At 36.0% G+C, this 15,276-nt stretch overlaps 2 protein-coding genes across 2 annotated transcripts in view; both read left to right on the plus strand.

Moving 5' to 3' along the window:
- Positions 1–1,894: 1,894 nt before the first annotated feature.
- On the plus strand, positions 1,895–12,217 carry LOC306857490 (tripartite motif-containing protein 16-like protein; the record flags this gene model as incomplete). Its single annotated transcript, XM_079397468.1, has 6 exons — positions 1,895–2,454; positions 8,129–8,224; positions 8,729–8,962; positions 9,741–9,912; positions 10,032–10,127; positions 11,640–12,217. The coding sequence occupies exons 1-6, from the start codon at positions 1,909–1,911 to the stop codon at positions 12,215–12,217; spliced, it is 1,722 nt and encodes a 573-aa protein (XP_079253594.1). The 5' UTR covers positions 1,895–1,908.
- A 2,738-nt stretch (positions 12,218–14,955) lies between these two features.
- LOC306857580 (Golgi apparatus membrane protein TVP23 homolog B-like) overlaps positions 14,956–15,276 on the plus strand; it is a 3,416-nt gene continuing 3,095 nt past the window's right edge. The window contains exons 1-2 of the mRNA XM_079397586.1: positions 14,956–15,016; positions 15,245–15,276. The exon at positions 15,245–15,276 is cut by the window's right edge and continues 42 nt beyond it. Coding sequence (XP_079253712.1) covers positions 15,008–15,016; positions 15,245–15,276 — 41 coding nt within the window. The 5' untranslated portion in view covers positions 14,956–15,007. The remainder of the gene's footprint in view (positions 15,017–15,244) is intronic.

The following is a 15,276-nucleotide window of genomic DNA, read 5'->3' on the forward strand; positions in this document are numbered from 1 at the left end:
ATGACTTCAAAAGACTTGGAATGTGGCACACAATTCATATAGACGCCTTTCATGTTGCTTTTATGGTGTTTTATCATCTTTCCAATTTTAACTTGCATTGTATGTAAATGACAGCATGTTTTCCTGCATGTGATCCATGGAAGACAGAAAGTCAGACGGGATTGGAACATCATGAGGGTCAGTAAAAATGGTATTATAATAAAATTAAATGTTTTAATTATTGTTTACATTAATTATTTCAATATTATATTGTTACTATTTGTTTATGCATTTAATAGTTTTATTTAATAATTAAACACATAATATTAATATATACTTTTAATATAAATAAATGAATGTGTGTATAGAAATGTAAACAAAATTATTTAAAACAATATTTTAATTTGATAAAAATATTACATTAAATTAATATGCAGCATAAACAACTAGAATATGTATGTGCTGTCAAATGATTAATTGCATCCAAAATAAAAGTTTTTGTGTATGTGTGTATATTATATACACACCCATGCATTAATATATTTAAGAAAAATATGTTACGTTTATATTAAATGTATATCAGAATGAGCTTTATTGGCTAAGCATGTTTACACATACGAGGAGTTTGTTGTAGTGACAGAAGCTCCACAGTGCAACAGAGAGACAGCAACAGGACAGGATACAGATAATAAAGAATAACATACAAATATACAAATAGGCAATGTACAAAACAGCAAAAACATAATATATAATATAGACAATTATGTATTTTTAAGAAAAGAAATCTGGCTTTGGATCATGTTGCAGTTCTCTTTGTCCAGCAGGTGGCAGCACTGACCTTTATCTCAGATAAATTACCTGCTTCTAAAAAACGTATTCTCCTGTAGACTGAAGAGCCACAACACGAAACTTTACATGTGACTCATTTGAAGAAACTTACAGTATACTTATTACAGGAACAATCACCAGGGTATTTAATTACATAATGAACACCTATTTTGAATAGAAGCATGAAGGAGTTTGAAAGCTATATGTGACCCTGGAGCACAAAAGCAGTCATAAGTTGCACAGGGATGTTTGTAGCAATAGCCAACAATACATTGTATGGGTCAAAATTATCCATTTTTCTTTTATGCCAAAAATCATTAGGATATTAAGTATAGATCTTCCATGAAGAGATTTTGAAATTTCCTTCTGTAAATATATCAAAACTTAATTTCTGATTAGTAATATGCATTGCTAAGGACTTCATTTGGACAACTTTAAAGGCGATTTTCTCAATATTTATATTTAATATTTATATTTAATCACCCTCAGATTCCAGATTTTCAAATAGTTGTATCTCAGATAAATATTGTCCTATCCTAACAAACCATACATCTTATTATAAACCATACATCTTATTTATTCAGCTTTCAGATAACTCTCATTTTCAAAAAAATGGACCCTTATGTCTGGTTTTGTGGTCCAGGGTCACATATGGTAGAGGCCAAGATTTTCATTGTCTACAGCTGTTAATTAACTAATTTTAACACAGCATCTTAAAAACACAACTCTCACCCTAAAAAAAAGAAAAACAGCACGAACAGTTGGAAATTTCTAGGTCTGATTTATCTGTACATTGTAAACTGGTTTGCGGATGAGTAATGAGCTATAACCAGCAAGCCATAGAAAAATCTCTGAGCCTGTAACAGTTACCAAAACACATCATAATAACAGCAACCGCGTGCCTTCCTGATCTGCATACGAACCCCGCCCACATTACACTGTAGCCCCGCCCACTGTCTCTGATTTTATCAGTATGAGAAGAATATAAGGAAATAGTTGAGTTTCAGGGGGCGTGGCTTAGATCCAACTCACTTCTCGTAAGTTTGGGCTTGGATTCAACTTTAAACTGAAGTCAAAGCTCAAGACAGAAGGAGAGCAATCATGAGCGACGTGGTGCTGACAGCAGATCCGCCAGCAAGCAGCTTGAGTTCAGAAAAACTCCAGAAGAACCCAGAGGAGAGCAATCTGAAGTCCACAGAGGAGAAGACCAATGGATCTCCAGAGACAGAAAACCAGACCGCAGGAGAGAAAGACAGCAAGACCATTGAGGAAAGCAAGATTCAGGAGGACCTCGAGGAATCCGAGGACCCTCAGAAGCCTCAGGATGAAGAGGAGGCGCTGGGGCCAAACGATGTCACCTGCGACTCCTGCATCGACCGGCCGTGCCGCGCCAAGAAGTCGTGCTTGACCTGCCTGGTGTCGTACTGCGAGGCTCACCTGAGGCCACACCTGGAGAACGTCAAGTTCCAGAGCCACAGGCTGGTGGAGCCGCTGCTGGACATAGAGAGACGCACCTGTGAGACGCACCGCTGCGCGCTGGAGCTCTTCTGCTGCGCCGACGCGTCCTGCGTCTGTCAGGAGTGCGTGGCGGAGGAGCACCGCGGACACAACGCTGTGCCCATCGCCGAGGCGCGCAGGAAGATTGAGGTGCGTCTGTTTCCTTACTTGCTTTATAAATTAATATCTTGAAATGGTGCATAATATATAGGTACTCTAAAGTTTTTTTTGTTTGCTTCTTATGCTCACAAAAGCTGCATTTAATTGATCAAATACAGTAGAATTTGTAAACAGTAATACAGTATACAGAATACAGTAAAACATTAGAAAATGATTTTGTAAATTAATATAAATTAATGAAAAATGAGCTGAGGGCAACAATGACTATAAAAAGACTATCCACACTTTCTTTTTTCCCCATAAAGATTGAAGTGATTAACAGATTGGATTATTATACCTGCAACAGGTGACTTCACTAGTTATAAAATGTTTCAATTTGCTGCATACAGTTCAGATTTATATCTCATTTTAGAACAGATTACACCTGTAAGAGGAGGTATCACAAGTTATTAATCATTTTTATAGTATTATATAAATTATATAATATAATAATTATATAATCATTTTCAGAATACACTGTAAAAAGTGGCAACTTGATTTTGTAAGGATTTTTGTAGCCTTGTTATCAGATCAGTTTATTAATATAACATTTTCCCAAAAAAAAAAAAAAATTTTTATCTATTTATTTTTTGTGGCGAGTGGGAGGGGGCACTAAAAAAGTCTTAATCCGCCACTGGTGGCAGTAATCTATTACTGTGAAGTGAGAGTGAAAATGATCGTATTTGGGGTAAAAAAGGCTCCATTGCACAGCCATCTTGATCATCACATATTTTTGAACCAGAAAAAAAAGGTGAAATATGCCATTTTTGAACCACTAGAACAACAATATTGCAAAAGATGCAAAAATATTCCCAGAGACTTCTCCGTCTTCCATTGCTCAGCCAAACAGATCCAGCTCCAAAATCATGCCACTCGGACAGTGTTGCTGTTTCAAGATGCTCAAACTAACATAAGATTGTTATGATAGCATTCTGAATCGCATACTAGCATGTATAAGATACTGTATGTAAATATATGACAGAAATAGTAAAAGTATGCTGCTCCGAATTCAGCCGTGACTTGCACTCAACTTACTTATTTAGACTTTAACAACTTACACTTTATATTTAAGGGTGATTTTAGCCTCAAGCGTACAAACTGTTCCTTAATTAATCTTTTCAGTGAAATAAGGAACAGAATGTTTCCTCTTTGATTCTCTGACTATTGTTAGATCATATAGTACAAAATCATATCAGGATGCATCTCTCTGTGTTTGATGCAGATCAGATCAGGTCACATATACTGTAACAAAGGCCTGACAATGGCACTGTGTGGTCATGATTAATGACTATTAGTGGTCATCAAGGCTGTTACTGTTGCTCATACTGATGTGATGGACTTCACTCAATGAACTTCAATACTTTGTGATCCATGATTCTTCTAATGATGTATCTTGTTGAGGAGAATTGTAATGTTGTGGTGAGTTTTTCAAAGGCAACAATGTAACAAAAATGTAACAAAACAGTTTCAGTTTGACAGAGACCTTATTGATTATTTGATCTCACAGGATTCAGGATTCACCATCCATCATTATTTAGGTTATTCGTTGGTTAAGCTTGGTTAGTTATGTAATTAGTGTGTACAGTAGTTTAGTGTGAGTTTGACTCATTTGCTTTCTTTTGAATCTCATTGCTCACTAATTGTGACAAGTGAGATTTGAAAGATCTCTTAAGATTTCTCCTTTCCTGATTGACATAGGTGTAATCTTTTAATGCATTTCTAATGAAAATCGACTGCTCTCTAATCTGAAACTTGTTCTACATCCAACTGCGGACGTCACTTCATGACGTCTGCCTGAAATCATCTCCTCGAGAATGAAAAACATGTATGAAGCATGAGACTGACATGACCACACTTATCAATAAATCAGCTAGCAAACACAAAGCATTAGTAAGCAGAAAAACCTTTAAGGTATTTTCTAAAGAGAGGTGTCTCAATGTGACCAGAACCAGAGAGTAAACCCTCTTTTCGTGACATGTGACATGTTTTCAGGACGATGCAAGGCTTGAACAGGTGGTTCAGTGTGTCTTTAATGTGCTTAAAACACTACTTTATGTCATTTCTTGATGGTTTTTGCTGTGGCCGCGTTTGAACACTGTTGGGTTATTTACAGTCAGACTCTCTGGCATATTTGCATCCTAAACAAATAAAGATGGGTTTATCCGGTTGTGCATGAGCGTGCACGTCACTAGAAAAACAAGATTTACTCAGAAATGAACATATTTGTCATGATTTACTCACCTTCATGCCGTTCCAAACCTGTGTGACTTTCTTTCTTCAGTAAAGCAAATTCATGGTGCTCTTGTTCAAAGTTGCATTCATTTAATTAAAAATACAGTATTATTGTAAAATATTTTTGCAATTTAAAATGTGTTTTCTAAGTGAATATATTGTCAAATGTATTCCTATGATGCACTGCTGAATGTTCAGCATCATTACTCCAGTCTTCAGTGTCTCAAGATCCTTCAGAAATCATTCTAATATACTGATTTCCTGCTCAAGAAACATTTCTGATTATTATCAATGTTGAAAATAGTTGTGTTGCTTAATATGTTTGTGGAAACCTTGATACTTTTTTTTTTTGGATTCACAGATGAATAGAAAATTCAAAAGAACAGCATTTATTTTAAATTAAATATAAATATTTTGTAAAATTATAGGGTCCCACTTTATATTAAGTGGCCTTAACAACTATGTACTTACATCAAAAAATAAGTACAATGTACTTACTGTGGTTATATTTTAAGGTTAAGGTGTAAGGGATCGGTCAACAGTGTAATTATAAATGTAATTACAGAAATTAATTACAGATGTAATTACATGCAGGTATTTTTAAATATAAATACAATGTAAAAACATGTATGTACACAATGTGCATTGTACTAAATGATTAATTTAAATGTAAGTACATAGTCGTTAAGGCCACTTAATATAAAGTGGGACCAATTATAGAAAGCTCAAAATATGACAGAAAGCACCATAAAACTTTGACATTTGACCATATGATTATATTTCAAGTCTTGTGTGAGAAACAGACTGAAATTGTTTTCTTGTTTGATTTTTGATTCATTTTCAGTGCTTATTAACTTAAAATTTTTGTCCACTCTTTGCATAAAGCAATGGAACATTTGTCTTCAGAAGACATAGAATACAATTCCATAAATGACATTTGAATAATGCATATAGTAATACATTGCATGGACCATGCAATGTGCAGTTTTTTGAAACTTAACAGTTATTGTATGCTTTTAATTGAAAAAACAGATGTTAATGTCCTGCAAAATGTCACTATTTTGTGTTCTAAGAAAGAAATTGGTTGAAGACAGATTATGAATTATGATTGGTTAAACTATTCAGGACATCAGAACTGTTAGCAAAACAGTTTTTCTGTAAATGCAATGAACTGAAACAATCCACCCTGCATGGCTATGTGCTTGTTAGGGTGTTCCCCATCAAGTGAATGAGATTGATGTATTGTCCTCGTGTGCAGAGCAGGGAGTGTCCAGGTCTCTTTCTGGATCTGAGGCATTCTTTGAGCATTGGATTACACAACATGCATAACACAAATCCTGCTAGACAGAGCTAACCGTTCAGTCCAGTTACCTTGAGAGAAAATTCCTCTCCGCTGATTAACAGAGAAGCTATGGCACATGCATATCTCCTTTACATATCCAGTTTAACCACTACAGTGAGGTCATAACTCATGACATTATTAACTATTGTGCATATTCTTAAGTCTAGCTCTTTTAAAGTGCATTGTCAGTGACGATACTCCAAGTAAATTCCAGTGAAACTTCAATACGCCTTTTTTATTTTAAATGCTGAGCTTGCTAACTCAAGATGAGTGAACAAAAACTGATGTGTGTGTATCTGAGCGTGTTTCAACTGGGTTCTCATTGACATCAGTGCAGTGAAACACTGTCAGGTATATCACCTGAACTATTCTGGGATTGTTGGGTGGTCAGGGTGGAGAGAAAACTCATTCTTTTTGCTTTAATGTGAAAGTCAAATTTCTATTGTTTGTGATGCTCCCTTTAGCAAGCCTGCACTGAATAACAGTGACAGCTGCTGAACATGAGCTGTGTGCTCAGTGGAGGACGTTTTTGTCTGAACTTGTCTGTGGAATGCAAAGCAAAAGCTGAACAAAGAGACTGGTTTTGGTTACATTTTTATAATACATATAATATTAAAGGGGTCATATGACGTTGCTAAAAAGAACATTATTTGGTGTAATGCAATGTGTTTATGTGGTTTAAAGTCCAAAAACATTATTTTCCGCATACTGTACATTATTGTTGCTCCTCTATGCCCCGCTTTTCTGAAGCGCGTCGATTTTTACAAATGCTCATTGTTCTGAGAAGCGAGGCGTTCTCTAATTGGCCAGCTATCCAGTGCGTTGTGATTGGCCGAATACTTCAAGCGTGAGACGGAAACGTTACGCCCCTCACCATATTGTGATGCTGTGTCCCGGCGCAACCACACAAAAACAATAAAACCCATTACAAACGAGGCATTTGTTGCATCCAGTGGGGACATAATTACTGATTATAATGACTTATACTGTCCTTTTATGCATCACGTTGCATTGCGCCGCATAAACATTATCATGTCTGCATTTGTGATCAGAGAAACGACAAACAACAAGCACTACACTGCTCAAAACTCGCGTCTGTATCGTCAGTGGCAGAAACATACTTACAGGCTGTGAGTTAGAAGCGCCTGGCTGTCCTTGCAAAGTTGGAATTAGCCCACTTTATAGAAATAGCCTTTGTGCGAGCTAACATTGTAGCTTCCAAGTTCAGGAAATAGTCCTCCGTAAAATGCACACAGTCGAATATTTGCGTTGTACTGTTCTGGAACAGTGTTGTAAACACAACTTAACCACTGATTTCTAGTTGTGTCCTCATTTGGAAGCCCAAACAAAGTAGTTTCACTTTCACAACGAAACACAGCGTCTCCACGACATGGTGCCGGCGGCAGCAACAATACTGCAGCCAGAATAATAGAAGACCTGCCCTCTTTCATTGCGTATACACTTGGGCGGTGTTATGAAAATCTCCCCACATCGTGACGTAGACATGTGGGGGCGTGTTTGAATGAGGCGTTTTAGGGGGGCGTGGCAGAGTCTTAACTTTGATCAGCTTGTAACACTCCAAAGAGAAAGGAAAACTTGAAATCGCATCATATGATCCCTTTAATCAGAATTTGCCTTTGCTAAACCATGTGAAAATTGTTTTGTTACAGTGATAACTATCATTATTTTTTTTTTATCAAATTTTTAATTTTATAAACGTAGTAAATGTATGTAGGATATTTTTCTTTTCTTTTCTTGGTTTTGATTTCTTCTATTGTCCTCATTTGTTATTCGCTTTGGATAAAAGCATCTGCTAAATTACTAAATGTAAATAAGTCTAAATGTGTATATTAATAATAATGCATACACACATTGTGTGTGTGTGTGTGTGTGTGTGTGTGTGTGTACATTTAAACATGCAGTATAAATAGTAAATATTACATAACACAATATTTTTCCAGTGACTGATTTATTTTTGGAAGACATTTTGAATAAAAAATATATTAATATGTTGATTGTTATATGGTATTGTAAAATAACAAAGAACTTGATTTTTTTTTCATATTTCAACACAAAATTGTGTATTTACAGGGAGAGCTTCAGGACAAACAGACAGACATGGTGAAGACAGTCACAGCGGCAGAAAATGCTATTAACAAGTTACAGGTCAACACAGTGAATATAGAGGTAAAACACCACATTCAAAGAACTAAACACTTGAACTTCACATACTAATATGAAACACTCTTCGCAACCCATTTTACTTCTGTTACCAGGGTGTTCTGTATAGTCAGTAATTTTGGTTATGCAAGACCATAATGCTAGACTTGTTTTAAGAGTGTTTAATAGTTCACATATTAACTAAACTGGTAATGGAGGTTATTCCTTCTCTGAATTCAGGTTCAGGTAAGAGTGATCTGATTAACCTTTCTGGGTATATTTTAATGCCAGGTTTAATGTACATTATGCCTTAAGTATTTAATACAAGTTGATATTTGATAGGTCATCACTGACATCCTTTAGAGGAGATATATATTCTAGAAATAATTAAATGTTGGGACCTACTTGTCATTCAGAAGATGATACAGTAGATGTCATTCAAAGGCATTTGCCTCCGGTTTTGCTCTGGTAGTGATTTTCCCAGTTGTCTCTTTGACTTGGAAGTGTCTCAGTCTGTCTGTCTGGCCGCAGGCGTCTGTGAAGGAGGTGCGTGGAGTGATCGAGGAGCAGTTTAACATACTGATGGCGGCTGTGGAGCAGGCGAAGAAAGAAGTGAGCGAGATCTTAGAGGTGGAGGAGCGACAGGCGCTGTGTCAGGCCGAAGGAATCCGAGTTCATCTGGAGCAACGCTGCACTGAACTCAAGAAAACCCAGAGTCAGGTCGAGAAAATCACCAAGAACAAAAATGACATTGACTTCCTCCAGGTAAGGAGGTTATTTCCTGTTTCCTAATGGGTTGTTCATGACCTGACCTTAAAGTATCTGTAACGCCTGTCGGTTAAAGGTCATGTGTAAAGTTAAAATGCATCAAAGTTAAAAAGTTGCCATGCATTGGCCACAGGGATATTACTGTTAACTAAAACTAAAACTATTAAATACACTTTTGTAAATTGAAACAAAACTGAAAAACTATAAATGAAAAAACTAAAGTTTAATTAGAAGCACTAAAATAAACACAAATGAAACCTGAATAAATATTAATCCTAAAAAAGTAACATTAAAAAAACTAATAAAATAACAAAAGCCCATAACAGAATTGCTAAAAATTAAATTAAAATGAAAACTGAAATTATAAAAATAAACACCGATTTAAAATATTAATAAGAAACTATAATAGAATATAAATCTACAAATAAATGATCTCTCTATAAATAATATAAAAAGGCAACATTTATCATTTCCTTTTAGCTTAATTTGATATACTAACATAACTAAAAGTAAAACTGAAAAAAATGAATGAATGCAATATAGACATATTTTAAAACAAATAATAATAAAAATGACCAAAACTCACAAATTTTAATAAAACCTAAACTAATATTTAAATAATTCTAATTCGGAAAAAAATATATAACACTGATGTAAATAATACTAAAATAACGCTGGTTGGCCAAGCATTTGCAAATGCAAAATGTGTTTCTGAACCTAATCTCTTGCTTTGTTCATTGTTTCTGGTATTAATTATATGAGCATTGTTTTCCAGGAGTATTCACAGTGGAAAAAAGAAGCTGTTGATGTATCTTTACCTAGCGTTTATATCGGCCTCATGGATCAACTGCAGTCGTTCAGTCGCGTTATCACACGCTCCACAAAAGAGATGTGCGACCACCTGCTGACCTCATACACCAACAAACTTAAAGACACCTGCAAAAACGGTCAGTACGCAGAACAATACACATCTCCACACAAAGTGCTATGAATTTGAGCAATTCAGAAACATTACACCGTTGAAGAAGTTTGCTAATTTACCCAAATGTCTTGTTTCAATTCACAGATAATGTAGGCATAAAGACGACGGTTTATGCCATTATTGCTGCCAAAAAGAACATGTCAATTCCGAACCCGGAGACCAGAGAAGACTTTCTAAAATGTGAGTGTTTATCAGGGTTATTATCGTTAATTAAGACTAAAAACATTTTTTTTAAATGTTAAACAACACATACTTCTGTTACTTGAAATAAAATTAAAAAGTGTAAAAAAAATCACTGGTCAAATATTAACTAATATATCCCCATTTTTCACTGGTTAATTGATTACATTTACATTTAAGCATTTAGCAGATGCTTTTATCCAAAGAAACTTAAATGAGGATTATCAATCATCAAAAGAGCAACAATGTAAGTGCTGTGCCGCCTAACATTTAAGAATTAAAAAAAGCACTAATTTGCATACATTTACAGATCATATATACTGTATAAACACTGGATAGAGCCAGGTTCAAAATTCTTGTTGACATTTTGGAGGTTTTATTTGGAAATCAGCTTTTAGCACTCCATAAATCAGACAAATGCTGTCAACAGCCAGGAAAAAATACATTTTCACAATGTTTCAAGAATACAATTTGAAATTATAAATCAGGTGAATTATATATGAACAAACCCTTCTGTAAAAACCTTCAAAATATAGTGAGGAAGAAAACTTTTACATTTGGTGTTTATAAGTTCACTGTAAAAAAAATTCCGTAAAATTTATGGTAAAAAACTGGCAGCTGTGGTTACCAGAATTCTACCGTAAAAAATACGGTAGCAACGTTTTAGGTTTTACGGTTTTAACTTAAATTTACAGTTAAATACCGTAATTTCTTTAACTGATATAATCTTAATATACCAACCTAATAAAGTACTGAAATCTGTTTTGTTCCTTTGAAATACACTGATATCCACCAAATGCAGGTGAAGATAAGAAAGTCACATGATGAGTCAAAGCCCATCACAAGCAACTTTTAAACAATAGAATATATAGAAGGTGCACAGTGTGATTCACACAAGCACTAAACACCATCATGGTGAGACTCCTTAAACTGAAATATGCTATAAACATTAATTTAACAACATTAGATGTAACATGCAACCCTAATAAACATAACCGATAAGAAAAAACTAAGAAGAAACATAGTTATTTCAAAGAAAAAAACGTCAAATTCAAACAGAATTTGAAATGGAATGCAGGGAATTCTGGGAACGTCAGTTTACGGTTTTTCCCTGTAAATTTTACAGGAACTTTCCGTTAACCATGTAACAGGTTTTTACCGTAGCATTTTCACAGTTTTTTACCGTTAAAATATTTTTGAGGGGCACTTAAAAAATGTTTTATAATTGAAATCTGCAAATGCAAATAATGTAAGTGTAATAAAATAAACACCTACATGTTGGATGCTTTCTTTCCACTAGTCTGAAACAACACATGCTATGCCAAATAGCACATAATCTCTAAATTAGTGCAGTTATTGCCTTAAAATGAAAACAAAAAATAGAAACATAAAAACTAAAAATAGTACATTAGGATACTGAAATAGCAGTGATGCCCAGATATAACAGTGCTTCTCAGCTGGTTTTGCTTCACATGACTATAGTCTTGACTTTTTGCCCATTTTCTCCCATAGACGTCACGCCTCTGACCTTTGATACAGATACGGCCCATCAGTATCTGCGTCTGACAAAAGAACGAAAGAAGGTGACAAACACGACGCCGTGGCAGCAGAGCTATCCAGAGCTCCCCGAGCGCTTCGAGCACTTCAAGCAGGTGCTGACGGTGGAGAGCTTCTACCTGGGCCGCCACTATTTCGAGGTGGATATGAGAGGAGAAGGCACTCACGTCGGCCTGACCTACAAGAGCATCGACCGCAAGGGGTCCGAGAGCAACAGCTGCATCACGGGAAACAACTTCTCCTGGTGTGTGCAGTGGAATGGACGCAGCTTCTCCGCGTGGCACAGCGATGTGGAGACGCCGCTCAGCGGCCCCAAAGCCACGCAGATCGGCGTCTACGTGGACTATTCTGCCGGCGTGCTGGCTTTCTACGACGTGGAGAACGGCATGGCACTCATCCACAAGTACCAGGCTGAATTTCTGGAGCCGCTTTACCCAGCTTTCTGGCTTCCCAAGAAGGAGTGCGTCGTGCGTTTGGAAACAGGAGCTGGATCTTCTCTGACATCCCCGTCTCCTGTGTCCTCTCCCAAATAAACTGCTTCTGCTCCTCGTATCCATATCATTTCCATCTTAGGGTCCTGTTACACCTGGTTTTGTTCACCTTACACAGATACAGATGTAATGGTGTAAACAGAGCTATAAGAGATCTACTGTAACCTTTGACTGATATTAAAGTTGTATGACTGCTACAGTGCATTTATACAAGATGCCTATTAAAATACCTACAAACATGTTTTGTGCATTGATCACATATCACACAATATATCTTTAAGTATAATTTTTCTCACATGAATGAAACGATATATATTTATATACATGCATATACATTTATGCATGTATATAATTCTCGTTTGGCTCTGTTCGAAGGCGGTCGCATTTTTCTTCCCTCCCTCCCTCCTGAACTTCCCTGCTTGCTCTCTTGTATTGTCCTGTCCTTCTTAAGAGACTCTCGCTGCACTATTTACAAAACCGAAATTATGGATCTGATCAACTGGTCTCTAAATGCAATTGACACCATCTTCTCGACTAGGAAAGCGGGATCTGGAGAACCGAAATGTCCCGCTGGGACGTTTGCTGCTGGCTACACGATGGACGCATGGGAGAGATGGCGGGTCGTGTGTCTGGCGGCTCTCTCCGTGGAGGACATTGAAGACATCTTCTTATTCGGAACAATGATAACTGGGTTTCTGCTATTTGGATTAGGCGTTGCCCTAAATTATCAGAAAATTAAGGAGACGGGACTGGCTATCCAAAACCTCTCACGGCTGCCCGTCATGAAAAATTGATGGACATGGAGATCAGAATGGACAATGAGAATAGCTGTGAAACTGGAAGACAGCTGTTCGCACTAAGACAAAACAATCTTATCTCTTTCCGGCTTCCCACAACAGAACGGCTTGGCAAGGCCGCTCTGGTATCAACTCTCCGGTGAATACTGCAGGGAGACGCTCTTTCTTCCATTCCCTCCTCCCAAAAACACCTTGTTATTGTCGGGCGCTTGTGCTCTGTCCAAGGACGTTTCCATGGCAATTGCTATGTCGCATCACAACCTGCGAACTGAGTCGACTGGTTTGGAGTGCTGGCGAAACGGATTTCAAGGCATACGAACTCACACGAACTTACACATACACACACTCATACACCTCCCTACCCCCATCCCACGCCTTCGTCGCTTCATCCTGTCAGGCGTTAACGGGTCCGTGGGTTTGCGCTGTAATGGCGGCTGGCCGGATGGCTGTTTCGTCTGAACTAGGATTACTATGCAAGTTATGTTCCTGTATTGACTGTGCTTTATGCTGAGGTTTTTTGTCTGTTCTCACACTGCACTCTCTTCCAAGAACGCAGTGCGAGGACACTTTTTTTTCTCCTCTCTTTCCTCATGTTATGCTGTATTTCTTCTTCTCTATTGCATTTCGTTGCCTTGTACCTACATGTGCAATGACAATAAATTGAATCCAATCCAATCCAATCCAATTTAGTCATTTAGCAGATGCTTTTATCCAAAGCGACTTACAAATGAGGACAATAGAAGCAATCAAAACCAACAAAAGATATATATACTGTATATGTATAAGTAAATATGTTTTATTTTATTCCTATATTTATATATTTTAAGTATAATATGTCATTTTTGTATGTATGTATGTATGTTAATATATATATATATGTGGGTTTTATTTAACATTGTTTCATTCATGTTGAAATATGTAAGACAAACATGTCTCATCTGTACGGTAATGTTGCACAAGTGACCAAACCCATTAACGTAGTTGGATATTGCGGGGTTGGGTTAACAGGACACATATGGCTCTTTAATGACTCTGCAGTCTGTACACTGTCTATATGCTGCTGTTTTCCATTATATGTTACATTTTGTGCCTAGTATCAAATGTGACAGGTGACAGTTACTGTGTTAACAATAAAACACTGTCTGTCTATGCAAATAAAACATTGCTACCATGAAATGCTGTATTTATTCATGTGTTTCGTTGCAGTGTGACATAACCGGTCAAACCAGTCCACAGAGAAAATGCCACAAAGCCTAAAGAGGCACAGGAATAATGTTTGACTGATTATAATTATTACATAACTGCTATTTATTCTTCCTAAGTTCTATATTTAGAAATAAAAAAGAAAGAAAGGAAGTCAAATATTACTGCATGAGGAAAATGGCATATAGTGGCTAATGTAGGTGCCACTTTTGTCAAAGCAATCATATACATTTATAATTTAATATACTTTAGTAACATGAATATCATTACATCAAAATACATCATTTTAATAATTTTATAATCCCCACATCAGAGTTTTAATTTCACAATCACAATGACCCAGTGTATAAAAATATCTAAATATCAGAATCACACACACACACACACACATATATATATATATATATAATATTAGAAATAGAGAGAGAGCAAATTAAATAAATATATAGTGTACAAATATATAATTATTATTATTAATGGTTGTATTTATTTTATAACTTTTATTTTTATGTATAACATGTTAAATATTATCATATATATTATATATATAGACAAATATGCTATATACAAAAAAAAAAAAGTAAGCCAAGGAATAGAAAAAGAAGAGTGTATTGTTAAATATTTTGAATTGGATATTGCACGTGATGTATATATTATTTACTAACTATTTAAGAAATAATATTGCTTATATTATTAGTTTTTATTTCTGTTTTTCTGTTAGTGCAGTGAAAAAATTAAAATAAAAATGTTTTCTGTTCAGGCGCGATGTAGTCAGTCCTTACAGACCCGGAAGTGACGTGTTGTGAACGTCAGCAGCAGCAGTCGAGTCGAAATGAAGCTGGTGAGTAATAATATGCTATATTTTCATTATGAATTGTTCTCAAACATTATAAACATCGTTTATGAGTACAGCATGCTTGCGTTCCCAAGATAAAGAATAAAGCAGGTTTAGCTTAGCCGCAGTCTTCTGACAGTAAACAAGTCACTGCATCAGATTGAGTTTAATTATGTTTAATTAATCGTTATTAATGATGTTTCTGAGCCTGACAGCTGTTCTCTTGTCTTCCAGGACTCTAACGATGAAGACGATGTGGCTCTGTT

Source organism: Barbus barbus (genome assembly GCF_936440315.1).
Source record: "Barbus barbus genome assembly, chromosome: 38".
Taxonomy (NCBI): domain Eukaryota; kingdom Metazoa; phylum Chordata; class Actinopteri; order Cypriniformes; family Cyprinidae; genus Barbus; species Barbus barbus.